This window comes from Chelonoidis abingdonii, chromosome 4 (genome assembly GCF_003597395.2).
Source record: "Chelonoidis abingdonii isolate Lonesome George chromosome 4, CheloAbing_2.0, whole genome shotgun sequence".
In the NCBI taxonomy this organism is placed as follows: Eukaryota; Metazoa; Chordata; order Testudines; family Testudinidae; genus Chelonoidis; species Chelonoidis abingdonii.
Genome location: NC_133772.1, coordinates 126,945,976 through 126,960,819, shown reverse-complemented (window position 1 = coordinate 126,960,819; position 14,844 = coordinate 126,945,976). Strand labels below are relative to the sequence as shown.

The 14,844-nt window shown below is 37.5% G+C and overlaps 1 protein-coding gene across 6 annotated transcripts in view; it reads left to right on the top strand.

Moving 5' to 3' along the window:
- ATG2B (autophagy related 2B) overlaps positions 1 to 14,327 on the top strand; it is an 82,893-nt gene extending 68,566 nt beyond the window's left edge. For 5 of the 6 annotated variants that reach the window (XM_032769502.2, XM_032769503.2, XM_075065668.1 and 2 more), the window contains 7 exons: positions 3,347 to 3,551; positions 4,555 to 4,624; positions 5,272 to 5,354; positions 6,954 to 7,075; positions 7,207 to 7,361; positions 8,695 to 8,844; positions 10,244 to 14,327. In XM_032769502.2, the coding sequence (XP_032625393.1) occupies positions 3,347 to 3,551; positions 4,555 to 4,624; positions 5,272 to 5,354; positions 6,954 to 7,075; positions 7,207 to 7,361; positions 8,695 to 8,844; positions 10,244 to 10,474 (1,016 nt within the window). In that variant the 3' untranslated portion in view covers positions 10,475 to 14,327. The remainder of the gene's footprint in view (positions 1 to 3,346; positions 3,552 to 4,554; positions 4,625 to 5,271; positions 5,355 to 6,953; positions 7,076 to 7,206; positions 7,362 to 8,694; positions 8,845 to 10,243) is intronic. The other variant, XM_075065669.1, reaches the window with a different exon arrangement.
- Positions 14,328 to 14,844: the final 517 nt, after the last annotated feature.

Sequence of the window (14,844 nt, the reverse complement as noted above, 5' to 3'; positions counted from 1 at the left end):
TATCCAACAAGTCTTACTCAACAATACAAAGTTCTCCATTAGGATGGCCTACTTAGCAAAGTGGAAGAGATTCTCACTGTGATCCTTGGCCCATGGGACCCAAGTGACAAGGGCTTCCGTCCAGGACATCTTAGACTCGAGTATCTGCTGCATCTTCAGAAATTGAACCTTTCACTCAGTTTGCTGAGAGTCCATTTGGCAACTATATCTGTGTTTCATCCCCCTGTTCAGGGGAAGGCACTTTTTTCCAATACCATAGTGAGATTTCTGAAAGGGCTTATCTGCTTGCATCCTCTGGTCTGAGATTTGGTTCCCTTGTGGGACCTAAACATGGTTTTGGTGGCTCTGATGGACCTTCCATTTGAGCCCCTTGTGTCCTGTCTGCTGCCCCTCCTGTCTTAGAAAACCACTTTCCTGATAGCCACCACTTTGGCAAGAAGAGTATGAGAGTTGCAGGCCCTATGGCTGAACTGTCTTACACTCAGTTCTCTAAGGATAAGTTAACGGCGGGACCATATCCAAAGGTTTTATCCAAGGTGGTGTCTCGGTTTCTTCTGAATCAAGCAGTGTATTTACCTGGGCTTTTCCCTAAGCTGCGCTCTTCCCCAGAAGAAAAGTGTCCCCATGCTCTGGATGTCAGGTGCTGTCTAGCCTTTTATCTAGGCTGTCCTAAGCCATTTTATGTTTCACCTCACCTGTTCGTATCATATGCGGAATGCATGAAAGGGTGACTGGTCTCTGCACAGACCATCTCTAGATGGATAACATCCTATTATCAAGAGTGAATATGAGATACCTTCGGCTACGCCGCCTCCGCGGCTATAGGCTCAATCCACAAGAGTGCAAGTGACAGCAAAAGTGTTCTTCAGTCATGTTTCCATACTGGTCACTTGCATGGCAGCTAGGTGGTCATCCATAGGTATGTTTAAGAACCATTATGCTATTACTGTATCTTCCAGAGTGGATGCAGGCCTCCAAAGGGTTGTCCTACAGTCCCTATTTCTTAGACTCAGAGCCCCACCTCCAGATTGGGGTACTGCTTGTGAGTCACGTAATTGGAAAGCACATCTGGATCTACTCGAAGAAGTTATTACTTACTGTAACTGTGTTTCTTTGAGATGTGATTCGGCCATGTATTCCGTGACCCACCCTCCATTCCCTTTGCATCGGAGTCTCCTTCTGTGGGCTTTCGGTTGGAAGGAACTGAGGGGGGTTGAGGCAGCGCTGCCTCATATTGCCAGGGGAAGCACAAGCACTGCCCCTCTATGTGGAATTCCTAAGTGGAATACACATCTGCATCACATCTCAAAGAACCACAGTTATAGAAGTAACTGTTTCTTCATCAGTTTTTGGATACCTACATAGGTCCTCAGCACCTCTGAAAACCAATCACAAGATGTCTCTCGAGTTGGGCACCCAAAAATTGAAGCATATTAGTGAACGCTTCTGAAAAGTTGTGAGCATATATGTGTAAAGTGTTGGAGCTATGGATGAACTGAGGGTATGTATAGTTACTAATTTAAAGTTAAATGCATCTTTTGCAGAAGGAATCATATCCTAAATTTATATATAAGTAGTAAAATGTTAGTATTAAGTTAAAGTAGTCTTTCCATCCATTGTAAACCTGGCCAAAAATGAGAGAATAAGATTTTTTTAAATTAAGAATTATTCCCTCTTTGACTATATTGTATTCTCTTCTATGTATGTAAACAATCTTAGATCACCTACTTTCTGTGATGCAACTTGCAGAAATACACAGGCTGTGTAATTCTCAGTAGGGTTTCTTTTAAAATTCCATGAATGCTATTGCAAGCCTACGAATACTTAGAAATTACAAAGGTTTACTTGAAATTCTGAGAATTTTACTCAGTCTCTCATCAAGAGCTTTTTACCATAAATCTTTACTCCTGACTTTTTTTTTAATGATTTATTTGTTAGCTTTAGCTACCTATAGAACTATTTATAACTTTACATATTGGGAACATTTTACAAATATTACTATTCTTGTGAAAATTCAGTGTTGTTCTTCAAGTGCTTGTTCACGTCAATTCCAATCAGGTGTGTGTGCTCTGCATGCATGGTTGTCGGAGGGCTCTGGAGCCCCCTGGAGTGATGCCTTCATGGCGCTTAATATATGACCCAGCCAACCCGACCCCCCTTTCAGTTCCTGCTTACAATTGGAACAGTGCTCACTTGCTCAGCAAGTGCTCTCTTAGCGTTCTTCTTTTAGCCATTACAGTTATAGTTAGTATTATAGTAATTTAGTGTAGATAGTAGGTTGGGAGTGGGGATCTCTCCCCAATCCCTAACCTCTGTCTGGCTCCCTGCAGTGCTTGTAATAAGTCTATGCCCATCAGTGACCCCCATGACTCTTGTCTAAAGTGTCTGAGGGAAGCGCACCAAATGGAAGGGTGCAAAATCTGCAGGGCTTTTTGGCCAAGAACCAACTAGGGTGTGAGTTCCGACTGAACCAACTGTTAATGGAATCCATTCTCCGCCCAGAGCTGGCTGCGGACTGCCAGCACCCGGCACCAGACGCATTCATATGGACTGCTCTGGCATCCATACGCAACACAGTGCCGAGGAAGGATTCTACCACAAGAGACCCTCAGCACTGGTGCTCCTTGGCTCCATACCCACGGCACCGCTTGACTTCCCGAGTGCCGCACAAGAACAAGGGCACAAGCCTCTTCAGCTGTGTTCCTGGGCCAGATCCCGATACAAGAGATCTGCAGGGCAGCAGCTTGGTCATCGGTGCATACGTTTACCTCTTGCTATGCTATCACCCAACAAGCCAGAGATGATGCATCACTCAGCAGGGTGGTGCTCCAGCCAGCGATTCCTTAACTCTGACGCCACCTCCAGGGTAGCGCTTGGTAGTCACCTGATTAGAATGGTCGTGAACAAGCACTTGAAGAAGAAAAAACGGTTACTCACCTTCTGATAACTGTTGTTCTTCGAGATGGGGTATTCACGTCCATTGCAATACCCACCCTCCTTCCCCTCTGTCGGAGTAGCCGGTAAGAAGGAACTGAAGAGGGGTCAGGTCAGCAAAGTCATATATTGAGCACCATGAAGGAGCCACTCCAGGGGGCTCCAGAGCCAACCTGACAGGAGCTGCTAAGTGCACGTGGCACGCACACCTGATTGGAATGGACATGAACAACAGTTACAAGAAGGCGAGTAACCGTTTTTATACACTACAGTACATTTAACTGTAACAGCATGGATTTGTTTCATTAGACAAAAAAACCCACACCAAAACACTTATTTAACAGGCTGCTTGAAATTACTGTGAAAGACTATGAATTATTTGTTTACTGTATGTAAATTTTTATTATCTCAGTTAAAAAGTCTCCTGGTGCTGATGTAACCTGTAGTTTGCCCAAGCATGTCAGCAATTTCAAGGACCCAAGCCCGGTCATTTCTTTCTCAGTACACAAGCAAACAAGCCAAAATGATAGTGTTGATTCTGTGGATATGGTTAATGGAGAGGACCATCATTTTTCACATGAAGAGACATCGTTCAGTGATCAACCAGTGTTTTTCAGGTAAATTTTGGTTGCAAGATTTCCAGAGGTGTGCACGTATTCTATCATTTTTATTGCTTTTTATAAAATGCGGCATTACAATAATTTCTGTGTGCAGCCTCAATGGGCATTATCTTTTTCTTTCAGAGCTTAAATATAATACTATGATGTATCATTGAAAAATAATCATTTATTGAATTTCCTGTTAGCTTTTTCAAACTGTCACATGTATATGAATGGTCCCTGCACTGAAGAGCTGAATCTAAATTAAAATTAACACGATCAAGGATGACAGTGAATTAAGGGAGGGTCTGGGTGTTATGGGAGAGAAGAGGGTTACAATAGTAAAATATCATGAGTTGAGCTTTAAAGTAGTTTTGCCCTAAAAAGTGACTGAAGAAGTTGCACCTTCTTATTCAACAATTCTGCCTTAATTGTTATAAGCAGATATAACTCAACACACAACTTTTCACTTTCTTTAGCACCGCAGAACCAAGCTGTGGGAGAGTGAGCTAGATTCTGTTCCAGCACGTGCATCACCAACAGAATGGTTAACTACATTCCAATTCCTGGGCCAAATTCTGCTCTCATTTTCATGTGTGCAAAGCCACTGAAAACAGTAGAGTTGCACCAGTGTAACTAAGGGCAGAATTGGCCCATGGAAAAGATTGTGCTGATACAGAAGGAATACAGCTTGATTTTCTGATCACAAGATGAATTTGCTGGGCTGATAGTTAGAAAAAGATGATATAAACTTTTACAATAAGCGGATTTGATCTGGAAGTCATTGAAACAGTGAACTTGGAACCCCACATTGCTTTTTATGCTCACATTTTGGAGTAGAACAACAGTCTAAGGTGCACTACAGTGATATATGCCTTACAAAAAAACTGAAGAGAATCATATTATAATGTGACATGCACCTATTTGTGGTTCATACTTTGGTTTTCCTTTTGAGTGGCTTCATTTATTTCCTGTTTCAGTTTCTCTCACTGTAATAAATTGTTTCCTTTGTATATTTCAGAGAATTTCGATTTATATCAGAAGTTCCAATACGTCTTGATTACCATGGCAAACATGTCTCAATGGATCAGGTTTGTTTACAACACAGACACTATCTGATAAAACTGATGTTTGTGTGTTTTCTTTCTATGCATGGAACTATACTTTGTGCTACCTACCCATCTGCAGTGTAGTCTTGAAAATTCTCAAGTATTACTTATTTAAACTTTCAACAAACTAAATAACGTGGAACTGTTACGTGAGAACAGTGGGGTAGATCCATGGGTCTGGTTCACCATTATTCAGCACAGGAAGTGTTATTCAGCCACTTTCACCCAGTAGGAATGGATCTCAAGGGACCATGCCACTATCTAAGGATGCCTGAAGCGCATTAGAACTCCAGCTATTGTGTTGGGTGCACCCCTTGATACACCTCCATCTCCACCTCTCCTGCTGGAGAGGTCTGTGCCACCCAAAGATTTCCCTTACACCAGTTTGCTAAGTTAGTATTGTGGCTTCTTTATCCAAAGCACCTTATGTCAGTTTTCATCTGGCATAGTTCAAATTGCAGTAATAAAATAAGTAGAGGTTATAGGATTAGATTTTATTTCCGTGTATGCAGTTTAAAATATATTCAATAAAATTTGTGTTTGATCCAATGTTTTTAAGTATTTATTTCCCAACTTCAGATTGTGTATTGCAGATAGGCTTTTAGATTGACTAAGTATTTAATTTTCAGGGTACATTAGCTGGGATTTTGATTGGTCTTGCACAATTAAACTGCTCAGAGTTAAAGTTGAAGAGACTTTGCTATCGACATGGGTGAGTTTACAAAATTTTAATATGATTTTTTTTCTGGAAATTGGATGTGGATGTTGCAAATACGTGGGTATTCCAAGCAAAAAGCAAATTCTCATATTAATCATTTTTAAAATTCAGAGCACACTGCAATAATTTTTATAAGGAGAAACTTCATTTTTAATGCACTTAAACTGTTTGTTTATAAACATTTGTGGTGTGAATGAGATGAAAACTAGGACTGAGAATTGTCTAATACGGCTCCAATTCAGGAAAGTGTCTCTGTTCAAAATAGCTCTTAACCATGTACTGAACTTGACCAGAAAATCTTAAAATTAAACACATACTTAAGTTCTTTCCTGATTCAGAGCCTATGGGAATAACATGAAGCTGTGCTTCTTCTTTATCAATTTTCCCCACAAGTTTTCTTCCACTAACATACCCCAGAATGCAATTGTAGATATATTTTTTTTGCTGGGGAGAGCACAAAGATCAAATACCTCAGTTCGCCAGGAGTAAGTGAGTATGGCATTATAGCCTTCACTTTCCCCCTTATTTTAGTGTTTAAATGTCTTTTCTTGTTCTCATTGACTAGAAAAAAACATCCCTCAAGTCATAGAATCATAGGACTGCAAGGGACCTTGAGAGGTCATCTAGTCCAGGCCCCTGCACTTATGGTAGGACTAAGTTTTATCTAGACCATTTCTGACAGGTGTTTGTCTAACCTGCTCTGAAAAATCTCCAGTGATGGAGATTCCACAACCTCCCTAGGCAATTTATTTCAGCGCTTAACCACCCTGACAGTTAGGAAGTTTTTCCTAATGTCCAACCTAAACTTCCCTTGCTGCAATTTAAGCCCATTGCTTCTTGTCCTATCCTCAGAGGTTAAGAAGAACAATTTTTATCCCACCTCCTTCTAACAACCTTTTACATACTTGAAAACTGTTATCATGGCTCCTCTGTCTTCTCTTTTCCAGACTAAACAAACCCAATTTTTTCAATGTTCCCTCAGAGGTCATGTTTTCTAGACCTTTAATCATTTTTGTTGCTCTCCTCTGGACTCTCTCTAATTTCTCCACATCTTTCCTGAAATGTGATGCCCAGAACTAGACAAAATACTCCAGTTGAGGCCTAATCAGCACAGAATAGAGCGGAAGAATTACTTCTTATGTCTTGCTTACAACACTCCTGCTAATATATCCCAGAACGATGTTCGCTTTTTTCGAAACAGCATTACACTGTTGATTCATATTTAGCTTGTGGTCCACTATGACCTCTTTTCCTTTTCCGCAGTACTCCTACATAGGCAGTCATTTCCCATTTTGTATGTGTGCATCTGATTGCTCCTTCCTAAATGGAGTACTTTGTATTTGTGTTTATTGACTTTCATCCTGTTTACTTCAGACCATTTCTCCAGTTTGTCCAGATCATTTTGAATTTTAATCCTATCCTCTACTTGCAACCCCTCCCAGCATGATATCATCCGTAAACTTTATAAGTGTACTCTCAATGCCATTATCTAAATCATTGATGAAGATATTGAACAGAAGCAGACCTGGAACTGATCCCTGCGGGTCCCCACTCATTGCTTTTCATAAGTACTAATAACTCTGTCTGTTACAGTTTGTTAGGTGTGGATAAGCTATTCTCTTATGCCATCACTGAATGGCTTAATGACATAAAGAAAAACCAGCTACCAGGAATCCTGGGAGGAGTAGGACCTATGCATTCATTAGTGCAATTAGGTGAGTTCAGTTCTGTTGCTGTTCAAATATCACACTGGTAAAATAATCTGAATATAGCAGTTAGCAGCTTTCCAAGGTATAAAGGTTTATATAACAAGTTATGTGTTTTTGCCTTCTGGCTGTAATTTCAGTTCAAGGTCTGAAGGACTTAGTATGGTTACCAATAGAACAGTACCGAAAGGATGGTCGTATTGTAAGAGGCTTTCAAAGAGGAGCAGCTTCCTTTGGTACTTCCACTGCAATGGCAGCTTTAGAGCTAACAAACAGAATGGTTCAAACCATACAGGTACATTTTACATTATATCTGAGGTTAGACAAGAGAACAGGTTTTTTAGTAATAATTATTATGGTAGTCCCCAAAAGCGCCACTGGGAATCAAGGCCTCACAGTGATGGATGCTGTACAAAAATGGAAAACAGATGGTCTCTACTCAGAGGGCTTATTGATTTGATTTTACTTGAAACACTTGCAGTATGAAAACATTGACAGCAAATAAATCAGGGTAGATAAAAATCATGCTTTAAAAAGTTAAAAATATTTTTTTAATTTCCGTTATGATTTGTAATGTATATGTTGCTTTTTTTTTTTTACCATCCTTCTCCCATTTTATAGTCTTTAATTGTGAAAGTGGCTATTTTGTCCTGTTTAGTAGAATTACATATTTTAGATGTCACATAGGAATTTTTTTCCACTAAGAAGTTCTATTGTTAAAATGCTCATCTGTGCTGAGAGAGAGAAGCCCAGGGGCTCATTCCTACTGTGAGATCAGCACAAAATTGTTTTGAAATGAAAACAGTTCTATGCCCTAAAAGGAAAGAGTTTATTAAAATTACAATTTTAGCCCCTGAAGCTGCAAATACTTACTGGGCACATTTTTAACTTTATGCATATGAGATTTCCCATTGAAGTCAATGACATTATTCATATGAGTAAAGGTACATACCTGCTTGTGTGTTTTAGGAACAGAGCCTTAATTTTCAATTTTTAACTACTGCCGTTTTGTAAGATTCAAATAAGATATAAACCTTACCAGTAGCGACAATTAAAAAGCAGCATTTATAATTGAGTTTATTATAAGATAATTTAAAATTGCAGTGGCATAAATTTTCAAAATAGTTTTACAAAGCCCCAACCTGATTTAAATCAATTATTTTTTTTAAAATTATTTAAATGATCATTTAAGTCAGTGATTAAAATCACCTTGATTTAAAATTATTCCACTGTGAAACAAAATAAAAAAGGGGTTTTAATGTTATGATATCTCTGTACATTGGGATAAAAGGAAGGAGGCAGAACATAAATTGTTATTTCTGATGACTTGTGTTGTGGTTCAGTGTGTAAAAGTGATGAGACTGTTTGTTTTACTAATATGTAACGTGGAGTGTAATATAAACCTTCTGACGCCATGCTTGTCTGCCCTTTTTAACTCATATTTAGCTAGTATTGTGGTAACAACCGAAGGAGGGAGGAATGCATATAAAATGCATATTTATGGCTTTAAAAAAAATGTACCTGCTGGATTATCATTGTAATTTTTGTAAATTGTTTTGGCTAGGTATGTGATCAAATGCTATATTAAGAATGTATTAATTTATTTTTTCATTTGAACTGATCCCTAGGCAGCTGCAGAAACTGCTTATGACATGGTCTCCCCAGGTCCTAGTTTTATTGAGACAAAAAAGGTCAAACGATTCTCTCGGCATCGCTTAGCTCATCAGCCAGTAGACCTACGGGAAGGTGTGGCCAAAGCATACAGTGTGGTAAAAGAGGTACGCAAAAATGCTGTTATTTTTGACTAAACTGGCATTAAACCTTGTTAAAGCAAAATATGAAATATGTAAAATGGTATTAAGAAGTTCTTATTTTGAAATTTCAGCTGGAGAGAAATGTCAGATCATTTGAAACATACAGTCTAATTCATTAGACCAAACCCTGTAAAAGCCTCACACACAGGGAAAATCTGACAAACAGAATTAGGCCAAGGCAACTTGCAAACAAGATGAATTATAACCTGAGTTAATAGAAAATCTGTGTTCTACAGATCTGCATTCATGGAATCATAGAAATGTGAGGCTGAAAGGGACCTCAGCAGGTCATCTGCTCCTTTTCTCTGAGCTGAGGCAGGATTTAAGTATACCTAAACCATCCCTGACAGGTTTTTGTCTAACCTGTTCTTAGAAATCTCCAGTGATGAGGATTCCACAGCCTCAGTATGTAACTTGTTCCAGTGTTTAACTATCCTTATAGTTAGAAACCTTTTCCTAATATCCAACCTAATCTCCCTTGATATTGCTCTGCTGATTTGTCCTAGTGTAAAATCAACAACCTTAGAAGGACGTAGGGGTTATTCTTATTTTGTGGCATCTAAAACTATCTAAAATTAAATTTCAGGCATTTATGATTTAAGCAGCAGCCTGTGAATGAAACGAGTGAAATTTCTCTACCATAGCAGCATGTTAAAAGGTTGAATTATTAGCTGTGTTGTAGTTAGTTATATTGTGGTTCAGTTGTTTGTTTCACCTGTTGTGTGTTAGTAAAAATGTCCATTTTTTTTTATTCTGGTCATTATTTGGGGTGACATTTGTGTGACAACAATAGTTGGAGGACAGATGAGTCTAATAGAGGTGAGGAAGTTTCAGTGAGTTCTGTCATTTTGGAATAGCCCAAACCTGCTACCTTCACTGCCCAAGAAGTTCCCCTGAGCATTTATATAAATCAGTCTTCTTATGTTTATCAGATTTTAATAAAAAAAAAAAATCAAAACAACCACATTAAACTTGTCTAGTTACAGTAAAATGTTGATATAATACACACAAATAGTTTTCTGCTGAGCAAGGGCTTGTCTACACAATGCGTAATGCACTCTATGGGGGTTTGAGTTCTAAAGCACACTAATATGGTGCACATTAATTGGTCCATGTAGACTCTGCTCGCGCACTTCTACATAGTGCTGTTTGAAACAGTTCTACATTAAAGTGCATTAGGGAACCATTAGTGCACAACAGCAGGGCTACACAGATCAATTTAAGTGCAGCATGTTAGTGTGCTTTAGAAATCACACTTCCATAGAGTGCATTACCCCACCACATAGACAAGCCCTAACGTGAAGAGGATGGATTTTCTTCTTAGGTAACTGATTATTTTTTTGTTGCTGTTTAATTTCCCAAGGGAATTACAGACACTGCCCAGACCATATATGAAACTGCTGCTCGAGAGCATGAGAACAGAGGGGTAACGGGAGCAGTAGGAGGAGTCCTCCGCCAAATTCCACCAGCTGTGGTGAAACCTCTCATTGTCGCAACAGAGGCAACCTCAAATGTTTTAGGTGGAATGAGAAACCAAATCCGGCCAGATGTGCGTCAAGAAGAGTCACAGAAATGGCGCCTTGCGGAGGATTGATATTTTAAATATGACTCAGCAAGAGAATAACAATGCTGGAAATACATAGCATTATGTCCCAGTGGCAGCTTTAGATGGAACTCATTTCATTTTATTGTGCTCATCTCAGGAACGAGGAGGTTTTCAAACAATTTAATATATCAAAACATCCAACCAAAAGTTCAGAAGTGAAAAGCAAATTGATACTTGCTTGTGGACATGCTGCATGTTACCAAAACATATGGTAGCTAGTGTCAAACACAGTGGAGCATTTGCTGCCAAGTCAGAAACATGCTCGCTGTATTTCAGTTACCATATTTTTCTTGGTTCATTTGATTTGCCATTAGAATCAGCAGTCCCTTTGTGATACTGTGTGTATTTTAAAAGGTTTTTTTGAGCATGCTCAAAGAACTGTCTTCAATAAAGGGCTCCATAGATGCTCTTCAGTAACTAAAGAGTTTCGTTTTGGACATCAGACATGGAAGCCATATGACAAGAAGTCAGACAGAATGTTATAATTGTATGGGTCATGAGCATTGTTTTTAGTGTGGCACTTAAAATAAGGACAGTCTCTTGGTAACTGTTCAGAAATTACACTCAGTGTTCATATGCTTGCGAACAATAATTGGTCCCTCTAAATTATCAAATTCCTACTTCTGTGGGTTTTTGAAGAACCTGAATGTTGCAGACATGTTCTGTTGTTTGCCCTTTAAGGATATGGCCTGTATATTGTGTTTTTATAGTGTGAATAAACAGTAATGTGCATTATCCTTTTAATTTAGAATTTTATGCAAATTATTGAAAGGGACAACAATTTTGAAAATTTAAGAGAAGAAAAACAAAATGCAGTGTCTTACCTTTGTTAAAAATACCTTTTAAATGAAAAATACTAGTTTCTTTGTCTTCTGATGTACTGATGCCTATCATGAAAATTAATTATACTTTAAATATAAAGCAGTTACAGAACTGATGTAGGTAAGAGGTACCCTAAGTAGAGTACAAAAATACAATTTCGTAATTTAGTTAAAATTATATGCAGAATATATTTTAATAATCTTTCTTTGTTTAAAGGTTACATTGTTACAAACTATTGTTTTTGCCATCTCACAGCATGATATACTTCAGGCTCCTTTAATACATATTGATTAACTGAATGTCATGACAGCATTCAGCTTCTGCCTTTTTTTTTTAAGCAAAATTTTTTACAAACAAGTTCTTGGTTTTTAAAATGGCACATTTACTGCTCTTGTTTGTTAGATATACTAGAATCCACTATATTGGGTACCCCTATCGCTGGCTGGTTGTATCAATTAAGCATCTTGTCACAGCTGAGAGGAGATGCCATTTAACTTCCCCTACTCCCCCAAAGGTGAAGATTTAATGACTGAACTGATTGTACTGAAAGTAGAATAATTGCTTACTTGATCTCTTTGGGTTTTTTTTTGGGGGGGGGGGGCGGGGGGGTTGAGTTTATTTTTTTCCTTGTCTAATTATTTGGTAATTTCTATATTAAAAGGTCACAGGTGAACATTTCACACCTGGGTAAATGCATCATAATCACTTGACACCACTTGAATGAATCCTTGTAAGTGGAGTTATGTTACAAGTAGTATATTGTAGCTGCAGTCATTACCATTTGCTACTATTAGGCTAGTATACCAATATATCAGCCATGCTGGTAAAGGTACGTCCAAGTTAATTGACATATACTGTAATAGACAGCATACCTCTGTCTATTTATCATATACATAAACTATTTTTGACAGCTGAATTTAAAGAAATGGCTATTTAGTTTTACTTCATTTACAGATTCCCCACAATCAAAGTATACAGGGAGATGCCCTTAGAATATATTATTTCTACATAGATCCACACTGTCAAGGTATAATATTATATTTTTATAAGCTCTCTTTTTCATTAAGTCTCTTAATAATTCATATTTTCAAACTTCACTTTTCACCATGTGTGCTGTCTGTTTACTGCTTGCAACTCATTCAACTTGCTCAGTAAAACTGATCTGTTTATGGTTAGCTTCTTGGTTCTCATAGACTAGAAGAATTTTATTTAGGTTGCAAAAGCTGCACAGAAAGGTTTAAATTTAAATAAAAAATAAATAAATAAATTCACCTTTAAACTAGGACGCTGTCTTTAAAATGTGTTGCAGATGTGGATACCCTATGATCTTAATTAGAAAATTGTATAGGGGATAGAAAAAGGGATTCACCACATGTGCTGTTCATTACTATAAGTTTGGGGGGGGGGCACTTTACAAAATACACAGGATAAGGTTTAACTAAAACTTTGATTATAGTGGGTTATACATCTGTGTGTACGTAATTGGCACACAAATTTCCAAATCCAGTGCTGTATATCTCCATTAGCGTGATGAGGTTTGTGGTAAAGTTATTGTACTTGAGCTCTTCATTGTAACCAACTCTGTTATAGTTATTAACACTTTTCATAACTCCTAATAAGCTTAAACAGATCTGAACACACTGTATAATGTGCAGATGTGCAAATAAACAGACAATTCTATTTTGCTTTCTTCCCTATACACATTCACAAAAGTGTAAATACCGACCAGTACTACTTTTAATACTGATTAATCTGATATTATCCAGGGAGACAGGCTCAAAACTGTTATCTTGATTTTCTTAAGCATCTTGGCTCTTAACACTATAGTGGCAAGTGCCCTGGAAGTACCTGGTGTAGAGATCACTTCCATCATTCTCAAAAATTTCTTCATAAACATCTCTTCTGTGACTAAGAGGAGCCTATAACTGGCTCTATTCAGAGGCAGCTTCCATTTCCTTTCAGATATTAGTTGGCAGTTGTTAAACTGCAGAGCAGAACACAATTTTAATTACTTGCACATAGATTAGGGACATGCAATCATGTTGCCAGTGACTACATTCTTGGTAGATGTCCATGTTTAATTTTTTTCATCACTTAAAAAGATCAGTTACAGTGGGTTTTTTATTTGTTTTTTTTGCATCTGTTATTTGCTATTGTACAGTTTATCAGTGTTTAATGTCACTAGTGAGGTGGGTTTTCTTGATAAAGCAAAATACTGTTTAATGGCAGGATGACATCAACAAGTTAAATTCCTTTGTTACTGGAGTTGATCCCAACCCCTGAAAATGTGATACCCAAATTTTAAATACATTCAAATGTTTTTTGGCTATTTTGTTTTTGATTTGTTTGTTGTAAAATAACAGTGAAATCCAGCAATTAATTTAGATTAAGTGTATATTCCAAACCATCCCAGCTCTCACAGCAATACAAGCTTTTTCAACATGTATAATATTAAATCATTTTATGCGCATTTTTTCATCTAGTCCCATCCATTTCCAGCCTTCACAATGTATGCTTCTCTCAACTATTTTAACTTGCTATGAATCTTGTTTACAAATTAAAAAAAAAAATTAATTGCAGTTAGTACATAAATATTAATCATGTATTTACACTGTATTTCCTTAAAAAAAAAACCACCTTAATGCAGCTTAGACAGAAAAGGAACTGTGTGTATATGTATGTGTATATTTTTTACATATTTGCTGGTAAAGTAGTTTTGTGGCATTGTTTGTATATAATTTGTTAGTGTAAAGACAGTCGAATCTTATGAAGTTAAAAACCATTCTTGAAAGGAATTAAAATATTTAATCTTCCTATATTTTGCTTAAAGTACTTGTGCCCTCCATATATATTTGAGAACTATTTTTAGATCATAACTTATCTGCACCAATCTTGATGTATATTTTAGTATATTAAAATGGTAAAAGCCTCATACAAATAGGCTGTTCTGTTAAATATACTTAATGGAAAAAGCTGTGGATTGGAATCAATACTTAATAAACGTCTTACTCTGCCTCAAGTCAGTTTTCTAAACCTACCGTATAAATTTAATATAGAAAATGACCCCTTTTTTTAAAAAAAAAAAAACTATAAGAAAATGTAAAAGCAATTAGCCTTTCACCTGACTTAAGTTGGTTTTGTTGTTTTTTAAATCTAATGCTGCATATCTGTGTTAAACGAGTATTAAGGTTGCAAAGACAAGAAAAAATTAGAAAATGGCAGAAATAAGGTTGCCTGTGCCTCTTAATTCAGCCCTCTTCTACATAAGCATTATGAACCAGCCTTACCTTACCATATACTGTTTTTCCCATAGAACCCCTGCCTCATTTGGTGAATGGGAAGTTACTCGACATCTACATTACGGGATAATATCGAATTAGCTAAAATTGGTTTTATAAAACTGATATTATAAATTCGATTTCATGTGGCCATACTAGGCACAGTAATTCGGCATTGTGCGTCCATGGTCCGAGGCTAACGTCGATTTCTGAAGCGTTGCATTGTGGGTAGCTCTTCCGTAGCTATCCCATAGTTCC